Here is a 24,914-nt window from a genome sequence, read left to right on the forward strand (position 1 = left end):
GGGTAGAATCTTCCACATTGTGGTCTGAATCCATATGTGAATTTAAGAGTTCTCAAAACATTAAGCTCAACAGGCTCAGTGAGCAAAAAGCAAGAGAGCTCACATCTGTTATTCTGTTTTCAAGTCTCACTTTCAGATTCATAGAGCTAGAATAGGCCAAAAGGCCATTTAGTACAAAGCCTGCACGCAAAGCACAGCTGTCAATCCCAGCAGATCTACCTCAAGTGTTCAGACCTCGGCATGCTAAAAGCAAAGTGGATGCATGGCAGAGCAAAAAGCTCCGTGTTGCTCAAGCAAACTGAGCCAAAACATGGCCCTCTACTAGAGAAAGGCAATTCTACTAACCCTCTGTGGGACTTTTCCCAGAACAAGCACATTAGGAAGAGCAACCGAAACTGAATATTCAAGAACAGAATAAGTGTTTGTCCTGTTTGCTGGTATAGCTCATGTATTTAAAAGACAAACACATTTACAGTATTCTAGCATATGTTTTTGTGTAGGGTATACATCATTTCTAGTTGTAAAGTGGGTGTCTTGCATGCTGGTGTGCTATGAACCTAAGTGAAAGAAGTAACTGAATTGGAAGAGGATCCAACATATGAGCTGGGCAGAAAAATCCTGTTTTTTTAGAAAGCCATACCATGTCCAAAATCAGTGGGTATAAGTGACTGCACTGAGTAACATTCAAGCATGACCCTCAGACCCTGGAGTTTGAAGTCTGCTGAAGAGAAGCAAGCAGAGAACACATGCTAAAAGTGGGTCTAAACAGGACTACTTGTGACCTTTACATTTCACCCAGTGCTACATTTTTATGTCACTTTTTCATAGTGATTTTTGATACATAGTTGGCAAAGGTATGAACAATGGCAATACTTACCTTTTTACACATGGTGTAAATTATCTCTAAATTTTTGGGATTTGACAGTAACGTATCGGTATCAACAGTGACATAGTTGTGCAAGAGAGGCATCATATCTAGACAGAAGCAAGCAAAACAGTTAAGCTTGAGAGCAAAAGTAAGGTTAGCATTGTAGCGTTGTTTTCCTTGTATAGTACATGTTAACAAGCACTATAAACACACACATAACTTAAAGGGAAGGAGCGGGGACAAGTTTCTAGTTCCTAGGGCTCCAAAGAAATGCCAGAAGTGTGTGGGCAATCCCTGAAGCCAGCTGCATGGTGGAATAAAATTACAGAAAAAGGAAATGTGCAAATTTACTCAATATGCAGTTTATATAGGTCTACGAAACTGGATTGCCACAGCCCAATTTAAGTGCACACCACTCTGCACAAGGCTATCCCGGGCACATGCAGCCCTGAATCTATAGAACTGAGGAACAATGCAAGCTTGTTTTCACTCAGCTGAGACAAATTGACAATTGATACACTCCATCATAGCTTCCTGAACTACTGCTAGCCAACATAATACTTCAAATCGAGTTACTTGAACAGATCTACTGCTCCAGTCTCTCAGGTTATTATAACATCAGTCAATCCCCTTTCAGAACACACTACAGAGCTCATTACCTGCAAAGTACTCAAAGCAATCCTGCTGAAATACTTCATATAAGACACCCAGAAGCTGCCACATTTGAGGTGAAATAAGATGGCACGTCAAGCTGTATGCTAGAGAGAGGATTTCTTCATAGAACTCTGAAAGGGAAACCCCCGCAGATCTGATGAGGTCTGAAAATGAAAGTTTACAAATCCCACACAAACTGCAAAGATTCATACCATTATTAATCCTTTATACAGCAATTTTAACCAGCAAACATATTTTGCAATCATGTCTTCCTTGAGGTATACTGACAGCAAGCTTGCCAGTTCACCTGAAGGTGTGACGGTAAGGCATTTACCAACCAGCACTGCATAGACTTCACTCAGGGCTTAAACAAAACTGCACATTTAGTGCAATTTGAACCTGGGCATTACAGTACTATACTCCTATTGTGCGCCCCACTGTCACTTCCCCAGGTATGTCTAGAACTGAATTGACTATTGTACCTTTGGCCTTCCAATCCGCACTACAGAAAGCAATCTATATGTCTAATGTGCAACAAAAGACAAATGGAATAGTGAATTCACAACAGGTGACTTATTTATGCCTAAACTGAAGTGGATAGCAGAGAAAAGAAGTTGTTAAGGCAGCCTTCACCAATCCAGGCCAAAACATCTGGAGGTCACCAGATTGGCAAAGGCTGGCTGGAATAAGAGGATGTACTATATTCTAATATCTAATTCAAGACTGGCTTTTAGTTCTCTGCAATACAAACAATCTGGGAATATTTCCTAGAATGTCAGCTTTTTAAATTTACCTATTACATGCTTCTGCAAGACGAGGCCAATGATCTGTAAGCAAATGCTCTCCAACTGTTGAGTTATCTGGAATAAGAAGAGACAGAGACTGTTTTATAGCATGAAAGTAACAACTGGATGCTTTTGTTTAAATAAACAGTTGCCCTAAAGCAAAAAGCTAAACTTAAAACTGTTTTAAAATTATGACTGGCTGAAAGCTGTAGGCAAAGGTTTTGTGGGGCAGAATAGGCCAACTGCGCCACCTGTTGACAAGTAATGGAGAAGGCTCACCTCCTTGTGGTCTTGCACGACAGTAAGGATTGTATCAATTGTGTGAAGGATCCCCATAGCCATGACAGTTTTATCCTCCAGTTCTTCATATTCTTCACTTTGGAGAACTTTCCCAAATATCTCTGCCTAAAGAAATCAAGACACAAAACAATGGAGAAGCAGCCTGCTGATTATGTCATCCTTGGAGACTATGAATTATTACAGTCATACCTCTGGTTGCGAACATGATCTGTGCGGCACGTTCGCAACCCACAGCGTTCACAGCCTGAAGCGCCGCGTCTCATGATTCTGCACTTCTGTGCATGCACCGAAACCCAGAAGTAACCCGTTCCGATACTTCTGGGTTCGGCGCGGTCCACAACTCGAAAACGCGCAACCCGCAGCGTTCATTAAGCAGAGGCTTGACAGCCATCTGTCAGGAATGCTTTGATGGTGTTTCCTGCTTGGCAGGGGGTTGGACTGGATGGCCCTTGTGGTCTCTTCCAACTCTATGATTCTATGATTCTATAACCCGAGGTATGACTGTATTATGTATTAAAGCCATCAATGGGCACAGCACCTTGCAGTAAGTCCTGCACTAGCAGTTAGAACACCTGGAAGCCTGGGGAAAGGGGCTTACCATCATTGCCCTCCACAGCACTTCCCATTGGCTGCTGTTGGCCTCCTCTAGTGAGTGAGCCAGCTGTGAACTATCTAGTTCCCAAACTGCATTTTAGCCAGGCTGCTAGGCCCTTGGAATGCAAGACTAGAACTTGTAGTGTAGCCTTCCCTGTGCCCGCCCCCATCCTGAACTTTGAGTTTTCTCTTTGAGATTATTTCTTTGCACTATTGAATTTATCCTATTATCTGATAAGGTCTTATTTGAATTGATTGACATGTTTTGTAACAAATTATATATATCTTTTCAAATGTTTGGTATGTTGATAATAAGCATAGGAAGCTGTCTTATACCTAGTCAGATCAGTAGCCCATCCAGCTCAGTATTGTGTACACTGACTGGCAGCAGCTCTCCAGGGTTTCAGGCAGGGCACTACCTAGAGATGACAGGGATCGAACCCGGGACCTTCAGCATGCAAAGCAGATGCTCTACCACTGAGATACACCAAGTTGCTTGTTGTGAGGCACTTAGAGCACAAATCACTGTGGAAAAGCGCCATATACCTAAACTAAACTAAACTAAACTAGACTAAAAACTAAACCTTATACAGAGGTACATTGGTTCTCGAACGGCTTAGTTGTCAAACAAATTGGCTCCCACAAACCCAGAAGTGTTCCATTTTGCGAACGTTTTTCAGAAACCAAATGTCTGACGCAGCTTCCACTTGAGGCAGGAAGCTCCTGCAGCCAATTGGAAGCCACGCCTTGGTTTTCGAACAGTTTCAGGAGTTGAACGGACTCCCAGAAGAGATTAAGTTCAAGAACCAAGGTACCACTGTAGTGTCCTAGATTGGTCCTTGCTCCAAGCAGCTTACAAAGTAATATTTAGCAGTAGAGAGAGAAAGGAGGAGGTGGGATGTGAGAAAAGACCATTACTTAGACCTAGTTGCAGTTTGGGATGAAGATGAGATGTGCATGTTAAGCGTAAGACCTGTGAGCCTCCAGATGTTGTTTGACTCTGACTCCCATCATCCTCGACCATGAGGCGAAGGAAGACAGAGTCCAACAACACCTGGAAGTCCACAGGTTCTCCACTCTTGATGTAAGTGTTCAGTTCCACAGACTATAAACCTGCCTGAAATGCATGTAAACAGCTGAGAAAGTGAGGTGGGGAAAAGAGAGGAATCAAGGCTGAGTGTTTTTGAAAACCAGGATATAATTTTTTAAGCAGTTTAAAAATTAGTATAACAAATGTTTAAATATTTAGGGTTAACACATTGGAAAAAATGTGGTATGGGCAAAAACACATGGGAAGTTTCCAGGACGTACTGCCTTGTATTGAGATAAAATGAGAAATGCATTCAATTAATTTTCTTCAAGTTGTTTAAAACTTATTTTTATAGACATGCAAACTGGTTTTTACAATGCCAAAGCTGGTAGCTACATATCCCTTAATAAATTCTTGATTCCAACAAGATCAACTGGAACCAGAAACATCAGAAGTTTTCCCTCTGTATATCTGCTATCTCTTACCAGGTGCTGTGTCATTTCAACAGCAATTGTTGCTACTTCCTGACTGTATTCACAAATCAGCTTCTGGATTACATTGGTGAGATCATCGTTCTCAGTCTCCCGAACAACAAGCAGCAGCTCCTGCATAACTGGCCTGATGTAGGGCTTAATGTATTCCTTTGCTAAAAAGGCACACAGAAAAACAACACAGAAAAAGATAAAAGAGGTCATTTGCTAAATGAAGATGCAAGGAGCTCTGGATTGGGATTAAACCCCTTAGATAGGTAAGATAAAACGATAGAAAGATAAAATATAGATATCTATCTATCTATTTATCTATCATTTTATCTATGTATTTATCAATGCTTCTTAGGTACACATATCTGTCTGCTTTCTATTCCTGAACTATTTCACTGGTGCAGGAAAAAGAGGTATGTTGGAAAGCTGAAAAATGGGAGAAAACTAAACAGACCATTTGGGGAATTTGCACCTTTTTCCTTGAAGATATACTCAGGTCAACCCTGCTCCCTTTCTCCAAAGAAACTGCGGAAGATAGTATGTGATGACTTGCTAAAGCAGGGTTCTGTAACATCTGCAGCTATTACACCAATCCTAACCTTCATCTCAGACCTATTTGCATAACTAGCAGTCAAAATACCTGACACTTAAATAAAGGTTCAAAGAATGGGAAATGAATGGCCAATAATGAACTACGTGAGCATTTATTCAGTCAGTAACAACCACATGGTAGGATGCTTGATATAGCAGCAACAGATGCATTATTTTATTGGAACACAGATACTCAATACATGGGTGCACTTTTACAGCAAATAATACACAGTAGGGTGAGAACAATGTTTTCATTGTTTAAACTCTATTTTAATACGAAAATCAAATATTTCCAGAGGATGCACCCTTCCTGGCTGGTATATATTCTATATTCTAGTGTCTGTCATTACAGAGAGAAGGAGAATTTTCATAATATTCATTTATTTTGACAGAAGGAATCTGAGGTTTAGCAACTAGGCATTGGAATTGAACTGGAGATGTTCATGCAGAGGAAAGAAAGAAGGAAAGGAAGGAAGGAAGGAAGAAAATCAAAATCAAACCTCGTTCCTGATGGCTTATTAAGGATTGAAGTGCTATGGCAGCTTCCACTTTGACAGGCATCTCTTTGTCGTCAATCAGGCTCTTCTTTGTTAGCTCAACAGCATTCCTTAGGTTGAGTTCATTGTGGAATTCCAAAGTACTGAACGAATGAAGAGTCCAACAGGACTGCAGCATAAGAGGGAGAAAGCAAAACAGACACTACTGAGTTCTGTTGTTCTCTAAGGAATCTAGTTGTGTGCTGGTTGATTAGACTTGTACCCCATCCTATGGTTTGAAGAGGCTTACATTAGACAACTGTGTGTGTGTGTGTGTGTGTGTGTGTGTGTGTGTGCAGCCACCCCTGATTAAAGCCACCACCACTACCAACAACAACCATTAAAATTCTAGGCCAAGTTCCAAAGAGACACTTGTGTATAACTAAGGCAGTTTTGCGCAGGCAACAGTCCTTAGTGCCACATGAAAATGTTGCTCCAGACAGTTACTCGACCTTCAGGAGAGACTCTGAGGCAGCAAGCAAGAATGTCAGCAATAAAAGAGCAAACAAAAAAAAGCAAAGAGCAACAATGTGCGAAACAACATCCCCAATGCCCTCTCGCCCCAATGCCCCTTGGGAAAGCAAACAAGTTTAAATCAGCCTCCCAGAAGCTGTAAGAGGGGGCGCGCTCTCTAAATGATGCTAAGAAGAGCACGTTACCGCAGAACGATACACTTGCTCTGGACACTTACTCTTGCTCTCAAATACCCCAGGTTCGACATGAACAGTGGAAAGATGTGATTCTGTAGCATCAGCTCCATTTGATCCTTGAAGACACTCTTCTGATGGAATTAACAGTAGCCACAAAAAAGGTTAGTCTCCATTTTGATATGTGACAACATTCAACTATATCCCAAAAGTTAACTCCCCTAAAGTAATTGCACAAATATAAACCAAAATCAGCTTCTAGCTTCAAGTTCACTTCCAGAAAATCTTCTGGCATTATATAAGCCCAATAAAATGCAGAAATGCCCAACTGTTAAATATGTTATGCTGTCCAGGCCAATTACAGCCACAGGTGGGAATGTGTCCCTATGAAGGTACATGTATCCAGAAATGCGGACTTGCTATGAATTAAAGAGTTTTACAGGAATATCCAGCCACTTACATGGGAACCTGCCAAAGAGAGTTCCCTATGGCATATGCCTGTATCAAAAATGTGCATTTCAAAGCATGTGTTTGGGAGTACTGCAAGCTATAGCTCAGCATGTGCAATGCAGATATAAGCTAAAGTTGTAACATACAAAGCAGCCCCTAAGTGTCTGCATGAGGCCTTCACTGTCGGGCTGGCTCCTGTCCAGTAAGTGGGATGAGACAGAGATGAAAGAGGCTATCAGAGGCAGCATGCCTATGTATTCTAGTTGCTGGGAGTCACATGCACAGTTGAACTCAAAGGCATCTGGTTGGCCACTTTGAGAACAGGATACTGGACCAAATGGGCCTTTTGTCTGATCCAGCAAGGCTCTTCTCATGTGCTTAAGTAAGGCTGCAGAAAGGAGCAGAATATCTTTCCAAGACCAGGTGAAAAACAAAACCTGGGAGTTTTGATATAGACCAGAGATATTGCCTCATTTGTTAAGAGGATTCCCTGTAGCTCTCTCCTTTGGTTAGACCTGGCTGTTGATGCACAGGCTAAATCCCTGTCTAGCTTGACTGTCCTCGTGTTCAAGTGCTACTATTGGTTTACAGGCCAATAGCATGTTGTTGTTTAGTCATTTAGCCATGTCCGACTCTTCAAGACCCCATGGACCAGAGCACGGGATTATTTCATGTTATGTTTTGAGGACCGAAGTGCCCTCTGACGCACACCTGCTTTTCAAGATAGTATTTAATTTGAACAGAACAACTAGGATACATCTGTTTTAATGATCATTCTAGAGCTACATTCCAGAGCCAGGTAGTCCCAGAATACTAATTAAAATATACTGTACAAATCTTGGTTCATTCCATTTTCATTCATCTCTCTTAGAATCCCTTATCAACTCCTGCTCTACACAGACCTTCTGTCAGAGATATACATGTGCATTCTGATCCCTGCATTAAGGTTTTCATGAATCACACTGAAGACTACATATTTGGTGGCAAAACTACATGTATCTTACAAGTCTTCACCCGCTTACCTTCAGCAAAATCTCTGCTAGAGATCCTATCACATGTAATGCCCCATCTTTTTTCCTAGGGTCAACATTGGGTCCAGTAAGTATCTGATAGCAAAATGCCATCATTTTGGGTAACACCTAAACAGATGGAACAAAACGCAGAAAATTAAGAAATAGAAACTCACAAATGCTGGAGTCATTCTGTTTAAACCAAGAAGACACTGGTGGTGCTGTTGATGAATGCTAGATGACCCCTGGGGAGGCCACACTCAAGATTTGTCTGCCTGGCTACTTGGTGCAGCATCAGCCCAGACTGGAGGAATGGGAGGGGTCACTGTAGCCTGAACCAGCTCAGATGGTCGTGGCAAGGATAACATTGGGTTTTCAGGCAGGGACATACCTTGTACATCGCTCCTGAGCAACTTGGCTAAAGAAGAGGATAAAAATGTAATAAATAATATATATATATTTATTTTAAAAAGGGAGACAAATAGCCTTTAAGCAAGGATAAGAAATCTTGGCCCTCCAGATGTTGCTGGATTCCAGTTCCCATCCCCAACATCTGGAGGGCCACAGGCTTCCCATCGCAGCCAATGAAGAATGGAGGAAGCGGTACAAGCCTTTATAATGTCATAGTGTTTGTATTATAAGTACCTCTTTTCGCTTTTTTGCTGCAGTGTACAGAAGTATCTGAGCAGCTGTTGTAGGGGATGCATAATCTTCAAAGACATCTTTCAAGTTTTCAAAAAAAAAAGAACAAGAAAAGAAAACCACATCAAGTGTTACTGTACAATCTTTAACAAGAACATTTTGACAAATCATTCTGAAATTGACAGAACAAGGACAACCCAACAAGGCTCTTAAATGAGCAATCACTAATGGAAAAAACAGTTTTCAGCCAATATCCTACTGTCTCTCCCTCATTTTGTGTTTTTAACAGACACCTCACCACAATCATAGTTTATGGGGGTTTAAGCAAACTGTTATTTAGGGATGGAGTACAATGGACAGGTTAAACGGGGGCATGTCCTCCTTTGCCATCTTTTTTTGTTTTTCTCCTTTTGTTATATTGCCTAAATACTAACAAAATTACAGGTGCAAACAAACAAAACTTCTCACTGTAGGCTGATCTGAATGTATAGTAGTAATCTGTTTAAACATTGGGTGCTGCTGGAAAATAATACCAGTGACAGAAAGGAAATCATCTAGCTGATGCATAATACGTATTTACCAAATTTACCAAATTTCATGCGGATGTACTCATAGGGGTCCTCTTGCCAGAGCTCTTCATCCTCATCTTTATAACACATCAGGGAAAATATCACTTCTTCACACACAGTCTAATAAGAAAAAAAGCAAAGAGAATGTTCAACACAGCAAAATCATGTTATTAATCATTCAAACACAAGTCCTCACCCCAACAAATCATCACCATGAATCCTGCAACAGTACAATGTGCTGTATACTGGACCCACCAAATCCAGCAGCTAATGCAACAATGTCACATCAAGCACTTTACATTACCAAATGTTATCAGGTGGGGGAGGGAGATATATAGATAGGTCACACACACACACACACACACACACAGCCCACTCCCAATCCTACAGATGGTGTGGAATAAAATACAGATAAATGAAACAAATATCCTATTGACTAGTTATTTCTGTCCAAGTGACTGCATTCCCATTATAGTAACTGCAATGTTAATTATTGTAATTAATTTTTCAAGCTCCAATACTACATGAAAAAACTCTAGCTCAAATCCTCAGCATTTGTGCAGGGACACCAATCACTATTTTTGTACTGACCTGCATATGTGGTTTCATCTGCTTCCAGGTTATACAGTGATGGACCCCTTGGTTCAGATAGTTTAATGTTTGCTGAAGGACACGTGGTGCAACATACTCTTTCTTCCTATATTGGTCCAAGATTTTTAGGAGCACCTAAAGGAAAAACAACATATATCAGGTTGCATTTGAAAAAAACATTGTGATTGTTTCCATTATCACCATCATCCCTGAACATAGTAGCCATGGGAAAGATTTGCTGTAGCAACATACAACAGGGACCAGCAACTGGAAGCCCAATGGTCAAATCTGATCAACTGAGGAGGACCTACTGGCCAAAACGGAGGCAAGAGAGGTGCAAGTGGCAGCTACAATAAAATAAAATCAGCAGTTTACTTTGGGAAGAGGGGCACCCTGGAAAACTAAGGCCAAAGCTCAGTGATAGAGAAGTTTTGTGTGCAGAAGGTCCCAAGCTCAACCAGGGCTGGAAGAGAACCCTGTCTGAAACCCTGGAGAGCTGCTGCCTGTCAATCAAGGCAGTGGTCTGACTCAGTGTAAAGCAGATTCCTAACCAGTTCCTGACAAGGGGGATCTAAATATTAGATTGTATAAGGCTTCTGCCTAGAGAGCACTAACCATCTATGATTATCCTAAAATGACCTTGCAAACAGTTTCACTATGAGTGCCCTCCCCTCTTTACCCAGGTTCCTAGGGTGCATCTGCTATTCCTTCTGTTCTGCAACAGCCAAGTACTCAAGCAAGGGAATGAATGCCTTAAAGTGGGAGTGGGAAAGCTGTGGCCTTCCAGATGCTGTTGGACTCCATCTTTCATCAGCCCCAGACAGCAAGGCCAATGACTAGAGATAATGGGATCTGCAGTCCAACAACATCTTAAAGGCCACAAGTTCCCCATCCCTGCGTTAAAGAAATGATACATAAAGGACAAGTTAAAAAAAACTCCTGCTGTGGAACTATCATACTAATAAAATAAATGGCAGGTGTTTACCTGCTGGATTCCCACAGCGTAGGTTTTCAAGAAGAACTCAGAAAATTCAAAATACTCTTTTGTTACATTCCCAGGACTGCCATACCTTGAAGAAAGAATCCAAAGCGAGTATGTAAACTGAAGGTTAATGTGTACACATGCCGCTAAAGTTGATCATATATAAAAGAGTGCTCAGAATAACCCTGGACACCAAAGGGAGAAGAAAAGCAGGGAAGCAAAATCTAGGACCATTCAAGGCAACAAGGTTGCATACACTCACTGTGACTCCCCTTGGCTAACTACATGCAGGTGTTATAACCCACCTATAGTAAAAGGCAGATTTCACATTAAGCAAACTGGTCTTCTCTTAAGAGCTGAAAGAATGATGTGTCAAAGATGTAAAGGTATCACCCTACTAGAGAAGGCCTTCATATCTTGTGACTTGCACTTCTTGTGTACGAAGCCAAACACAGTCCACCCATCATGCATTGTGGCTTGCCTGACTTCCTGACTCCCAGGCAAGAGGTAAGATGGCTAATGGGGCATGCCTTGATTTTGCACACTCTAGAAATATTCAAAATAGCTCTAGTTTGTTTTGGGGGTTTTTGTTATGTAATTTATGTTCTCATTTTATACCTTGTGATCTTTGGATGAAGGATGATACACAAATTCAATAAACAGTTGCAAGATGAGAAACAGAAAACGAGCAAAAGAAAATATTCAATGGAGACCTTCAGTAAAATTGGTAAAACTTTTTCAAAAGATGTGAACAAAAGTGTGAAAGAACATACAGAGCTTGTTCAGACACAATGCTAAACCTTGGTTTACCATTACAGGCACGAGTGACTATGACTCTCTCATACACACACACCCCTCTGCTGCAGCCACAAGAAGTTTGGAAGTTTCTGCTCCTGTTTTAGATTTGTAAGGATACTTTTTTACATTAAATCAGAGCTTTCCAAACTTTTAACGTTGGTGACACACTTTTTAGACATGCCTCATTTCGTGACACAGTAATTCAGTTTTACTAGCAAACCGGAGATTAAACTAACCCCTTTCCAGCCCCTGGAGGGGTGCAGGGAGTATTAATGCAACACACAAACATGTCACGACACAGAGTTTGGAAAGCTCTGCATTAAATATATAGAAAAATGACTGAAGTATAGCATTGAGAAAAACAGAGTTCAGAAAATCTGCTCTAGTTAGCATTTTACCTTTCAAAAAGGCGAGCAACAATCCGTAAAGCCCATTTCTTACATTTCCACCATACTAGTTCTGGCCTATCATCTTCATCAATCTGCAGAGTCTCCTAATTAAAGGAAATAACTATCAGGCAATGTGTACACAAATTAACGTTGAACATTAACAAAACTTACACACACACACACACACGACCTAGCACCAAAACTGGCTTTGAAGTGGCTTAAAAGACCAGTTAACACAAACATTAAAATATAAAGATTCATAATCAAAAGAGCCCCACTGAACACAGTGATGTTTACTTCTGAATAAACATGCTTAGGATAGCACTGTAAAAAGACTGAAAATTACTTCTTTTGAGACTGTTCTCTGAAACCACCAATACAAAACCCTCAGAATTGGTTACTGAGGCAAATTCCACATGGTTCATACTCTGCAGACTACAGATTATGCAGGTTGTAGTGTCTACCCCATACATTTCGATACATTGTTATTAATTATATCCTGCTTATTTCCTATCCATGGTAAAACTCAAGGCAAGATACAGTACATAGGATTCCTAAACATCTGCCATCCTGGCACTGACTAGATTCAGACCTGCTTAGCTGCAGCAAGGCTACAGCATAAAGTGCCTTCAGACCTTGCCCTGGCATGTCATAGCATGCACAGAACATCAAGCCAAAACGGTGCATCTTTAAAGCTTGTATAATATATTGTGCAAAACTAACTTGCATATGCCAGGAACTCCACAGCTTGAGTCTCAGTCCTCACGGACTAAAGGTAAATTCTGGTTAAGCTACATCACTGTACTAATTAGGTCTTGGAGCAATCTTTAAGCACGGGAGGGAACAGGCAATATCAGCTTCTACAACTGAGTCAACTGAGCAGTACCTTCTGCCTGCTCCACTCCAGCGCAAGCCCCCAAGCTCCAGCAACTGATATCTAGGGCCACTGTGCTGGAACCATGCTTGTTTCCTTCTCCCCGTGTCAAGGCAGCCAATGGCTCCAAGCCCAGCCTGGTCAAAAGGAACCTTCAAAGAGGGAGATTCCGCAACCACACTTGGCAGCACACTCCTGTGCTGATCTGCTTTTATAGAACATGACCCACACAGAGATGCACCAACACAGGCAATGGGTCCCTTGCAAGTCCTGGGTATACATCGGCATTGAAGCCCAATAGGGCCCAGAGACCGTGCAACAGCCAGAGGCACCACTGTAGTTGGAAGACTGCAACAGTGCTCCGTTTGTAACAGGGTACCATGAGCAAGGCAACCAATGGTCACATGTTGTGGTGACATCACTCAGTGCTTACATAGGCCAAGGGGGCTGGGGGGGGGGGGTTGTGGGTGGCACCTGAAGTCAGATTTTCCTATGTATCTTCTTCCTTGTATTTCAGAAACCCTATATTCTTGCCAAGCCAGTGGAAAGTGTGAGCAATTGCTCCTGTGCTTCTTTCTGCCTCCTTTTTTAAAATACTGGAACACAACTAGAGGATAAGCCTCTAATAACACTGCAAATGGGGGATTAAGTTAATATGCCCCTTAAACTACACTTCCCCCTTTCCCATTCCCCAAAGATGTTAGTGTTGCCCAGTAATATAATCCTTACAGGAGGCACACTTCTGTCGATGATAGTCCGGAAAATCTCCATCCACTGAGTCATAGTTTGGTTATTCACCAGCTGAAGTGGCAGTGCATACTGGAATTAAAGAAAGGAAGAAAAAGATGGGGTGTCACACACAAAGAGTAAAGGTATGGCTGTGTTTCCAGACTATATTATTTGCACTAGAATCCAGAGATTACACCTTGTTTTTATTAAATAAAACAATTCATTATACTACTGATACAACACCACAACACAGCTGGATTATTTATTTATTTTTGCTCCAAAAGACAGGGTAGGACTACCTTTCTTAATGCCCTGGGAGTGTATGTTATGTGATGGTCACCTGACCATCCATGGGCAGCAATGACTTTCAGGGATTTATTTAAAAGGAGTGCATCAGGAGTTTCACAGAGGAATAGAGAAGAAGCATGGGGAGAAGCGTGGAGGTATTGTGATACACAGAAGTAACAGAAAGGGAATGCAAAAAAGGTGTTCTAAGTCAGGGCTGCAAATTGCCTCTCATCAGTCTCCCTCCCTGCACAGCATTAGACTTAGAAAAGAAGGCCCCCATTCATTTGAAGGGAAATCTTGGTTTCTGCAATGTCCAGGAAGCCTTCTTAAGTACAGAGAGTTCCCCACTTTACACAGTCAAACTGTTTATGCTTACATAGTTAAGGACTTTCTGAAGATGACTAAATGTGTTCATTCCGGGACACTTATAAACGTACAGTAAGCCTGCAACTTACACACATTTAACTTGTGCTCATTCAGCTTTACGCACTTGGCAAAAAAACATTCAAAAGGGGGAGGAAATTCAGGAAAAAAGACTTTGACAATTCCAACTGCCATTACATCCAATGTGTTTTGACTCCACATGATTTTGGCTTTAGGCACAATCCTCAGAAGGTAACCCGCCTGCAAGTTGCAGGCTTATTGTAAGGTGTTACACTCTCTCAATAGTATTTTTTTATTTTCTGAAATACTGTGAAGTCCAGGCCTAAGACTGTAATCTTAAACATCCAAATTTGAAAGTAAGCAAGTTTGAAGTGAATGAAAAACTCAAGTATGCCTCTTAAGGGAAATGATGCAGAGGGTCCCCCACACCCACCCCAGAACTCTCTATAATCTGATTGCTTTACGCGCAGAGGCTCATACCTGAACAAGTGCATAGAAAATCTTTAAGATCTGTTTCTGAAGGAGCACAGAGTAATGGGAGTTGTCAGGAAGGAGCTGGATTGTCTGCTGCTGAATCCGAGGCAAGAATATCTGCATTGCAGCGATGAGGGGCTCTCGTTCCTCGGCCTTCTTGTATCTGCAGAAGTAGCCAGACCCAGAAACAATTAGGGAGCAAACTTTTACACTTGTCCTAATTCTTCTACATTTTAAGGAATATATTCAGTATTGTTTGCCATCCTTCCACCCCTGCATGACCATTTTTATCCATTTTTCAATACAGCAAATCAGAGACATTTATGCTATAGCTTACACAGCTGTACAGCATTATCAAGTACAGTGGTACCTCAGGTTACATACGCTTCAGGTTACATACGCTTCAGGTTACATACTCCGCTAACCCAGAAATAATGCTTCAGGTTAAGAACTTTGCTTCAGGATAAGAACAGAAATTGTGCTCTGGCGGCGCAGCAACAGTGGGAGGTCCCATTAGCTAAAGTGGTGCTTCAGGTTAAGAACAGATCTCCGGAACGAATTAAGTACATAACCAGAGGTACCACTGTAATCTGATAATTACTTGAACCTTCATGTTGACTCACATATTGCACACAGCAATCAAGCTCTATCTACTTTCATCTGGAAAAAAGCATGAGTCTCTCTTCTCATGTTACTCACTCTGCCCTAACCTTGATGAATGCAAGGATTGCTTCCCATTCGCTAGAGCTGCCTTCTCCTGAGCACATGGGTGGACTCGTGTCTTTCTCCCTCCCCACACATACATTCTACTTTGAGAATTGAGAAGCTATTTCTCCAAGAAAGCAGTCAAGGCAAAAGGAGGGGTACATGCATGGAGGTGCTCTCCAGACACTACCATCTGTATGAGCAAGGCTGCTGGGCAAGGGGCTTTCCCAGAAGAAGATCCACTTACTCATAGGTCTTCACGAGTTGGTACAGGCACAGCAGACTTCCAAGCCAGCTCCCACTATTGGGAGACTGCAAGTAATAGCCTATTTTGTCCACCACTGCAGTCCAGTGACCTGGGAAGTCATGCTTGATAATAGTGCGGAGGCACATTGTCAGCTGGGCCCTGAAAGGTTGGGGAAGAAGAAGAGAGTGTCAGCAAGTAACACATTCTGGTAAACAGTTTGAGAAGCAAATTCTTTAAGTATATTAGAAACCCAGAGCAAACTTTACTCCATAATAAATGCTATCAGACAATCCTCCGCAAAAGAAGAGTATCAGAAACCTTTCAAAAGACAAAGACAGGATGAGGGGACATATGTGAAATCACATTCAGTGTAACTATGGGCAGTATCCAACCACAAAGTTCCACTAGTGCAAGGCCTTTTAGCTATGGATTGGAACTTCCCTGCACATGCCCTGCATGCCCTATAAATCTGCTCTGAAGGGTTGGGGGAAACCCAAGAATAGATTTAGGGGTGATACAGGGAGAGGAGAGGGGAGGGCCAGGCAATTCCATAAAACGCCTAGAAGTCATTGCGCTAGCAGAACTGTTTAGTTGGATACTGTGTAATGAAACCATATCGCTGGTGTCTTCTCCTTCCTCCTCGAGTTATCAGAGAGCAATGGACTAACAAAATAAACAACATACACACAAATTAATGACTACTAGAAACTAAAGCACACAAGATTTGCAAACTTGCAGACCATCAGTCTCTATGATTAACCCTGGGTCAATCTTGGGTGACCTAGAGGCTATATGCAGTAGGACAGTGAAATGGTATCATCCATTGGGCCACCCGATATCCATGAATAGACCTAATGTCTGCAGAGGGCCCAGGTGCATATATCCACACAAATCACACAGCTCATTTCTGGATTCTGTGTTGGTATCAATCAGGCCTGCACATGTACACAGGAGGCTGCCTTATATCAAGCAAGGCCATTGGTCCATCTAACTCAGTAGTGTCCACACTGAATGGCAGCAGCTCTCCAGTGCTGCAGGCAGGAGTCTTTCCCAGCCTATCTAGAAACATCAGAGATTGAACCTGGATCCTTCTGCATGCAAAGTATGTGCTCTACCAAGGAACTACAGTCTTTCCCTATTACACACTCATGTGGAACAGCTGGTGGGCAGGGTGAGAACAGATCTTGCTTTATCATCTGGACTGGGTCAAAAAAGGATTATAAAGAGTTTTCTTTATCTTCATCTGGGAAACAAAACTTCCTTGGATATAATATTTTAGCTTTAATTGCCCTTTGTTCATTAGCCTGCCTCTCTGCAATTCTCATTTAGACATTAACATGAAATATCCAAACCATCTTTTTTAGAAACAGCTCTCTGGGAAGCTTCCACTTAAGAATTATTACAGAAGTGACTCCAAGTCCTTTAGCTTACTTTCCATTACCCTTCCTAACCCATCACCTCCTGGAAAACCACAATTTTCTAAAAGAATTATACAGAGTAAAAACTGACGTAAAGTAGCATAATTCATACCTAATGGAAGCATTAGTTCTCCCTGGAACACAATTCAGGGGTTTCTGATGCATGTCCCCAAGCCTGACATACCTCACTAAGTCTGGAGAGCGAATAATTCCTTCCACAATGTTATCCCGAATCTGTTGCCGATCATTTTCATGAATGTTGAATGGAAATATCACTTCTCCAGGTGGTGGCTCTCGGTCTGGCCAGTACTGCGTCACCATGTTCTTCAAGTAAATAGCAGCTGAAGTAGAAGAAGAAAAACATCCCTAAGTCCTAGTGTACTAGCACATGGAAGACTGCTGAATAATAATGATTTTTTAACCCAAGGTCTGAATACAGCCCTTATAGAGCCCTTGGGACTCTCTTCACAGGCTCTTTACTGCACCCTCCTTGTTTTGCTGGAACATGTTCTGAACTTTAGGTCTCAGTAGCCAAGGCAAGCAAACCATCAAAGTAAGAAAAGGTAGCTGAATTTGGAGATGTATGACTATCAAACCCAATTCTATCTGGGTATGTATGGCTATGTATGACTATCAAACCAAATTCTAAACATAATACATAAAAATAATTTCTGCTCACCCGCCTGTCGGACTGGGAATTCCACTTGATCAGAAACAATTATTTGTAGCAGGCTGGGAGCAAAGTTGATGATCTTGTAGGACTGAAATACATATATAAAAGTCAATCAGAAAAGTGCCATATATTATAAAACTAGTTAATCTGTAGTACTCTCCTTCCTTGGAGGTTTTTTTTTAAGCAGAGGTTGGATAGCCATCTATTATGTATTATCTAGTTGAGATTCCTGCATCGCAGGGGGTTGGACTAGATGACGCTAGGAGTCCCTTCCAACTATACAATTCTATGATTCTTTATTGCCATGAATAAGGAAAAGATTGTTTCCTTCCAAATCAGATGTTCTCCTGCAAAGTTAAGCAGTTTGAAGTACCGGTACTGGTTTGAAGGGCTGAACATATGGTGGACAAACTCCAAATGAACAGCTGGCTTAGACACAACAGGTTTTGTTCTGCTCTTGAATCCAGTTGTGGTTTTGACCATTTTTTTCTTTAATAAAATTGGAAAATAAGAATACTATTTCCACCTCCAAACTACAGTATTGTTGTTGTTGTTGTTGTTCAGTCGTTCAGTCGTGTCCGACTCTTCGTGACCCCATGGACCAGAGTACGCCAGGCACGCCTATCCTTCACTGCCTCCCGCAGTTTGGCCAAACTCATGTTAGTAGCTTCGAGAACACTGTCCAACCATCTCATCCTCTGTCGTCCCCTTCTCCTTGTGCCCTCCATCTTTCCCAACATCAGGGTCTTTTCTAGGGAGTCTTCTCTTCTCATGAGGTGGCCAAAGTACTGGAGCCTCAACTTCAGGATCTGTCCTTCTAGTGAGCACTCAGGGCTGATTTCTTTGAGAATGGATAGGTTTGATCTTCTTGCAGTCCATGGGACTCTCAAGAGTCTCCTCCAGCACCATAATTCAAAAGCATCAATTCTTCGGCGATCAGCCTTCTTTATGGTCCAGCTCTCACTTCCATACATTACTACTGGGAAAACCATAGCTTTAACTATACGGACCTTTGTCGGCAAGGTGATGTCTTTGCTTTTTAAGATGTTGTCTAGGTTTGTCATTGCTTTTCTCCCAAGAAGCAGGCGTCTTCTAATTTCGTGACTGCTGTCACCATCTGCAGTGATCATGGAACCCAAGAAAGTGAAATCTCTCACTGCCTCCATTTCTTCCCCTTCTATTTGCCAGGAGGTGATGGGACCAGTGGCCATGATCTTAGTTTTTTTGATGTTGAGCTTCAGACCATATTTAGCGCTCTCCTCTTTCACCCTCATTAAAAGGTTCTTTAATTCCTCCTCACTTTCTGCCATCAGGGTAGTATCATCAGCATATCTGAGGTTGTTGATATTTTTTCCGGCAATCTTAATTCCGGTTTGGGATTCATCCAGTCCAGCCTTTCGCATGGTGAATTCTGCATATAAGTTAAATAAGCAGGGAGACAATATACAGCCTTGTCGTACTCCTTTCCCAATTTTGAACCAATCAGTTGTTCCATATCCAGTTCTAACTGTAGCTTCTTGTCCCACATAGAGATTTCTCAGGAGACAAATGAGGTGATCTGGCACTCCCATTTCTTTAAGAACTTGCCATAGTTTGCTGTGGTCGACACAGTCAAATGCTTTTGCGTAGTCAATGAAGCAGAAGTAGATGTTTTTCTGGAACTCTCTAGCTTTCTCCATAATCCAGCGCATGTTTGCAATTTGGTCTCTGGTTCCTCTGCCCCTTTGAAATCCAGCTTGCACTTCTGGGAGTTCTCGGTCCACATACTGCTTAAGCCTGCCTTGTAGAATTTTAAGCATAACCTTGCTAGCGTGTGAAATGAGTGCAATTGTGCGGTAGTTGGAGCATTCTTTGGCACTGCCCTTCTTTGGGATTGGGATGTAGACTAATCTTCTCCAATCCTCTGGCCACTGCTGAGTTTTCCAAATTTGCTGGCATATTGAGTGTAGCACCTTAACAGCATCATCTTTTAAAATTTTAAATAGTTCAGCTGGAATATCATCACTTCCACTGGCCTTGTTGTTAGCGAGGCTTTCTAAGGCCCATTTGACTTCACTCTCCAGGATGTCTGGCTCAAGGTCAGCAACCACATTACCTGGGGTGTATGAGACCTCCATATCTTTCTGGTATAATTCCTCTGTGTATTCTTGCCACCTCTTCTTGATGTCTTCTGCTTCTGTTAGGTCCTTTCCACTTTTGTCCTTAATTGTGGTAATCTTTGTACGAAATCTTCCTTTCATATCTCCAATTTTCTTGAACAAATCTCTGGTTTTTCCCATTCTGTTATTTTCCTCTATTTCTTTGCATTGCTCATTTAGAAAGGCCCTCTTGTCTCTCCTTGCTATTCTTTGGAAATCTGCATTCAATTTCCTGTATCTTTCACGATCTCCCTCGCATTTTGCTTGCCTTCTCTCCCCCGCTATTTGTAAGGCCTCATTGGACAGCCACTTTGCTTTCTTGCATTTCTTTTTCATTGGGATGGTTCTTGCAACAGCAAAGCTTCTTATAAAACACTATTACCTTCATAAACAGTTGAGAAGTACAAAGTACATTCAAAGCATTACTTTCCTATATTAATTTTATGCAACATAGTTTTAAGGTAATTTTCTGTGCTGACTTTTACATACTTTTTTGTGGATCAGGGAAGAAATTAAAATACAATAACTGGAAGAAGGAAAAAAGGTGTCAGCCTGGCCACAGTCATTCTGATGGAAGTTTCCAGTTATCAGTGGAAAAGGCATTTTCCGATATCTCAAAAAATCAACCCAACCAGAGCACTCAGGAAATTATTCTGAGTGATTGAGCTTCTAAGTGAAAAAAAGACTGCTGGATATGAAATCACACAACATTAAAACCCTCTAACAATTTCCAAAGTTCCTTAAATGGTTTCTCTCCCTGTCCCTGGTCAGCATTCAAAGCTTCCTAGGCTGCTTCATTCATATTTTATTTGAACTTTAGCCACTGGGGCAGGAGAGTAGCTGTATACTGTACTGCCCACATCACTCCTGCATTCACCTAACCCCACCAACTTCCACAGTTGAAATATCTTTAATTTACTGTAGGTGGATGGCCTTTGACTTGATATGGCTGACAGGGTTGCCTTCACAGCCCCTCTTGGTTCAACCAAGAACCCTCTAGTTTCCCAGACCCTCTATTTTCTGCCAGATTCCACTGCACCAGGCACTCTCCAATAGCACAAGCACAAAGGAAATGCAAGACCAGATACTGATGGATCAGCACCAGTCACTAATGGAGTACATCCTAAGAAGTCTGTAGCTGTTGCATTCTTTTGACAACATTTCACTATACTTAACTCTCCCAAATGGGAACTGCATTAGCATCACTGTGGCATTGATTTACTAAAATCTGCTAGAAGGTTTCGAAGACCTCATTCAGCAGTTGGCAGCTAAATGTGTCAGCATGTCAAGGACAAAAGTAAAACTGTAACTGATCTGATTCTCTTTAAAAATGAATACCTCCTTTGCTGTTCATCCAGGATGAATGCCATAATATACGTTGGATACTTTTTAAAAAAAGAAAGCCTAAATCTGGGTATCAGAAATTAAAGCAAGAGAGAATTGTGGATAAAGGGCAGAATTCCATCTGGGTCATTAAGGCTCTCCTTTGGCTTCTTTCAAAACAAGCAGTGAAAATAAGAAGCTGTCTTATATCAGACCATTGGCCCATCTATCTCAATATTGTCTATACTGACTGGCAGCAGCTTACAAGAGCTTCAGATGAGACTTTCCCAATCCTACCTGCAGATGCTAGGGACTGAACCTGAGACCTTCTGTATGCAAAGCAATTGCTCTACCACAGAGCTATGGCCCCATAACATTAAACATAGGTGATGCATAACGACAGAAATAACAACTCAGATAGACCCCCACATACAATTCAGAAACGTGATACAGTATTTGAAGCTTCTGAATCATGTAAATGTGTCCACTTTCCCTGGAACCCCTCCCTCTGCTGAAATTTGGCTAAAAAGAAGCATTCTATTGTAGCAACTAGAATAGGGCATGTGTGGGATGCCCACAACTGTTGTTCAGATTGCAAATGTACCCATCAGGTTGGCGACTCCTGACTTAAGAGCTGTCAGTTGCTGTCAGTTCTTTCATGACCCTTCTGCAATGAAGACCAAAGGTAATATATACTTCAAACAACATAATGTAGAAAATCACATTCTGCTCTTCTTCTTTTTAGAAAAAGTATGGAACCAGACAAGAGCTAGGAAATTAAGCTTTCATTGACACCACCCCCATCCGACCATTTTTACCATCATTTCCATTGTCAGAATCACAACCAAATGAACACGTTATGTGTATTTATATGCAGCAACTGAAAACTTTTAGGGCTAGTTTGGATGTAAAGATGTGCCGGGGGATTGCAGTCTGTATGCCCTGCCAAAGTTGACTTGAGTAATATACTGCTTTGTGTTGATATCTTTTTACATTATGAAAATTAGAAATAAAGCTTTGTACAATTAAAACTACAAGTTGGCATTCTGATGAGTTCCTGGATCTTTTTTTAACTAAAGTAGATATGTATATGAGCAACTAAGAATTCTTGGATCACAGGAAGCATGTTGATTCCAAGCTGAAATTCAACAACTTTCTGCTCTCTCTCAGGTATCATAGCTTTGATGTTTTTTGACATGACTGTTTTTGAACAATCCAGTTACCACAGAATCTTGCCAGTGACTTGTGAATGATTTGGGATCTTCTATCCTAATCTAATACGACTGTCACTCATGTGGTTGCTTAGCAGTAGTTTTGATCATTAAGGGACTGTGATCTAACCTTCAATGTACACATATAATGATTCCATAAAGTGAGGCATTTTATTTTGACATACAAAGCAATCCTATATTAAGGTTACCAGGTTTTTTTCAATGAATCTGGGGACACTTTTCAACTCCAATTGATTTTGTATGGGCACTGATTTGTAAATCCAGGGACTGTCCCCGAGAAACAGGGATGTCTGGTAACCTTATCCTATGCATGCCTACTCAGAAGGAAGTTCCACTGAGTTCAATGGGGCTTGCAGCAGAAGTTTACTGCTTGCTAGTTTGTAATTAATTTGGCAACCTTTAAAAAAGTTGGAAAAGTTCACAATCTAGCTTCAAAATATCAAAATTCCGGAGGGATGGTGATGAAGAAGTTAACTTGTCAAAAAATAGCTACGCTGAAGAATCATAGGAACTACCATAGGTTGTAGCATGAAGGAATTTCACCACCCAAAAAATGGTTTAAAAGTTGTGAAATTAAAATCCACAAGTCTAAGACCTGTAGAGTACCTACAATACCAACCAGGGAGCCCAAAATTCCAAAACCTGTTGTCAATCTTCAAAACTTGAGATGTCTGTTTAAAAGCCAAACAAAAATGAACAGAACTATCAGTGAGGTTGCCATGTCAGTCTGTTACAGCAAACACACACACACACACACACTTTTCTCTTAAAACAGCAGCGTTTCTGGCCTCCTGTAGATTGACATATCTTTAAGATCAAAACTAGTCTTGTATCTAAGAACTAGCCTAATAGCCATAAGCTGACATTCAGGCAAGTGAAAGGCTAGCTGAAGACAGATGAAGTATCGTGTCCCTTCTTTTCTTTTTAGTATTTACAGGTCTCACATCTGGTGTTCTATTGGTAAACCATTTTGGATACAGGTGGTCACAAAATATGCCTAGCACAGAAACCAAGCGCGTTGCCAGAGGGAAGCCCCCTTGTACAAACCCAGCATAGCAACTTGGGCTGTGTACACCCCATTTAAAGCACATGCAAAGCACAATGCTTTCCCCTAAAGAATCCTTGGAACTGTAGCTTACCCCTCACACAGCTATAATTCCCAGCACACTTAAACTACAGTTTACAGAAGATGATGTGCTTTAAATGTATGGCTTGCACTTGGTCATAGTATAGGGCTGCTGCAGCAGGGACAGAGCTCTCCCTCCCTCCTCTGCCAGCCCCCAGCAAGCAAGTAAACGTCTTTTTCAGGCAAGCAAACTCTGCGGGATTATTTACAAGGCCAGTGGTAAGCTTCCCAAGGTTAGATATCGCTCATTGTGTGGGCTCCAGTCCGTGAAAACATGCACAGTAGTAAATCTGGAAGTCTGCAAATTGCCTCTTCCCGCTCTCACAGGTGAACACAGCTCCTTTCTGGACGGAGTCCTCTCATGCTGAAAAGACCGGAGGGTGCTTCACTGGGAGGAGGGGGTCAGCTTTTGTGGCCAAGAGACCACCCGAGGTCCTGGCTAGGTGAAACCTGGGTTCAAATCCCGCACTCAACCCATGAAAACTGGCCGCGTGATCCCAGAGCCAGCCAGCCTCTCTTTGCCTAAACCGCCTCACAGGATGGCTGTGAGGCAGGAGCGCCAGCTTGACCCGACTACTATGGGTGCCCGGGGCCATGCAGCGTGCATGGCCCTGGCGCCGGGATTTGTGGGTGCCCGGCCCCTTCATAGGGAATTTTGTGGGTGCTTTGGCCCCCAGGGATCCGGCACGTATGCTGTGAGCGATAAAACACGGGAAGAGCGCACCTCGGGAGGAGGAGAGGCGGGACAGGAACGTAGGCGAATAGCCGTGTGAAAATCCGTTAGGGAAACCGCTCTAGACTATTTTGGGGTGGGGAGGTGAGCGCTGCGTGCCTGAGGTGCAGTGACAGGATTCTCCTCTGAGATGGAAAGAGCGCGCCCACCATGGAGAGGCAAGAGGGGAAGAGGAGGAGGAGGAGGAGGCGAGCGAGGACACCCCCTGAGGGGGAAACAAAGCCCCGTCCTCCGCCGAGGCCTCCCGGGAGGGGAAGCAGCTGATCCCCGAAGTGCCTCCGCCGCGATCCCCTGGGCGGGTGGGCGGCGAAGGGGGCCGGAGGCTGCGCTCTCACCTGGTTCAGCTCGCTCTCGGCCGCGAGGCGCAGCTTAGGGTCGATGGTGCCCTTGAGCGCCTGGATGATCCGGTTGGGATCCATGTCTCTCCGATGGCGGCGGGTGGGTGCGGGGAGAGGACAGGCGCCTCAGAGAGAAGGGCCGCCGCCGCCGCACACAATCCCCAGCTCGCCTCTCCCCCTTCGCCACACGGGAGCCATTCACCGGTTTACGACAGCGCGGCTGTCGCGAAGGAGAAGATGCTTTGCGCCCCGGGCGCTTTCCTTCTCGTCTCTCCTCCTCCCTGACTCTCTCGCGGTGCCCGAATGGCAGGCGC

At 42.5% G+C, this 24,914-nt stretch overlaps 1 protein-coding gene across 4 annotated transcripts in view; it reads right to left on the reverse strand.

The window, feature by feature from the left end:
* The window catches only part of IPO8 (importin 8), a 35,859-nt gene extending 10,945 nt beyond the window's left edge, over positions 1-24,914 (reverse strand). Inside the window, exons 1-19 of one of the 4 annotated variants that reach the window (XM_033163475.1) lie at positions 24,598-24,914; positions 17,717-17,798; positions 17,222-17,378; positions 15,620-15,778; positions 14,674-14,830; positions 13,522-13,611; positions 11,928-12,022; positions 10,735-10,819; positions 9,750-9,884; positions 9,179-9,278; positions 8,593-8,669; positions 7,960-8,076; positions 6,532-6,621; positions 5,805-5,970; positions 4,717-4,877; positions 2,587-2,712; positions 2,316-2,382; positions 1,528-1,686; positions 878-975 (exon numbers count right to left, since the gene is read on the reverse strand). In XM_033163475.1, coding sequence (XP_033019366.1) covers positions 878-975; positions 1,528-1,686; positions 2,316-2,382; positions 2,587-2,712; positions 4,717-4,877; positions 5,805-5,970; positions 6,532-6,621; positions 7,960-8,076; positions 8,593-8,669; positions 9,179-9,278; positions 9,750-9,884; positions 10,735-10,819; positions 11,928-12,022; positions 13,522-13,611; positions 14,674-14,830; positions 15,620-15,778; positions 17,222-17,378; positions 17,717-17,798; positions 24,598-24,681 — 2,205 coding nt within the window. In that variant the 5' untranslated portion in view covers positions 24,682-24,914. Of the gene's footprint in view, positions 1-877; positions 976-1,527; positions 1,687-2,315; positions 2,383-2,586; positions 2,713-4,716; positions 4,878-5,804; positions 5,971-6,531; positions 6,622-7,959; positions 8,077-8,592; positions 8,670-9,169; positions 9,279-9,749; positions 9,885-10,734; positions 10,820-11,927; positions 12,023-13,521; positions 13,612-14,673; positions 14,831-15,619; positions 15,779-17,221; positions 17,379-17,716; positions 17,799-24,597 lie in introns of all 4 variants that reach the window. The other 3 variants (XM_033163474.1, XM_033163477.1, XM_033163476.1) reach the window with 3 other exon arrangements.

This window comes from Lacerta agilis, chromosome 10 (genome assembly GCF_009819535.1).
Source record: "Lacerta agilis isolate rLacAgi1 chromosome 10, rLacAgi1.pri, whole genome shotgun sequence".
Lineage (NCBI taxonomy): Eukaryota > Metazoa > Chordata > Lepidosauria > Squamata > Lacertidae > Lacerta > Lacerta agilis.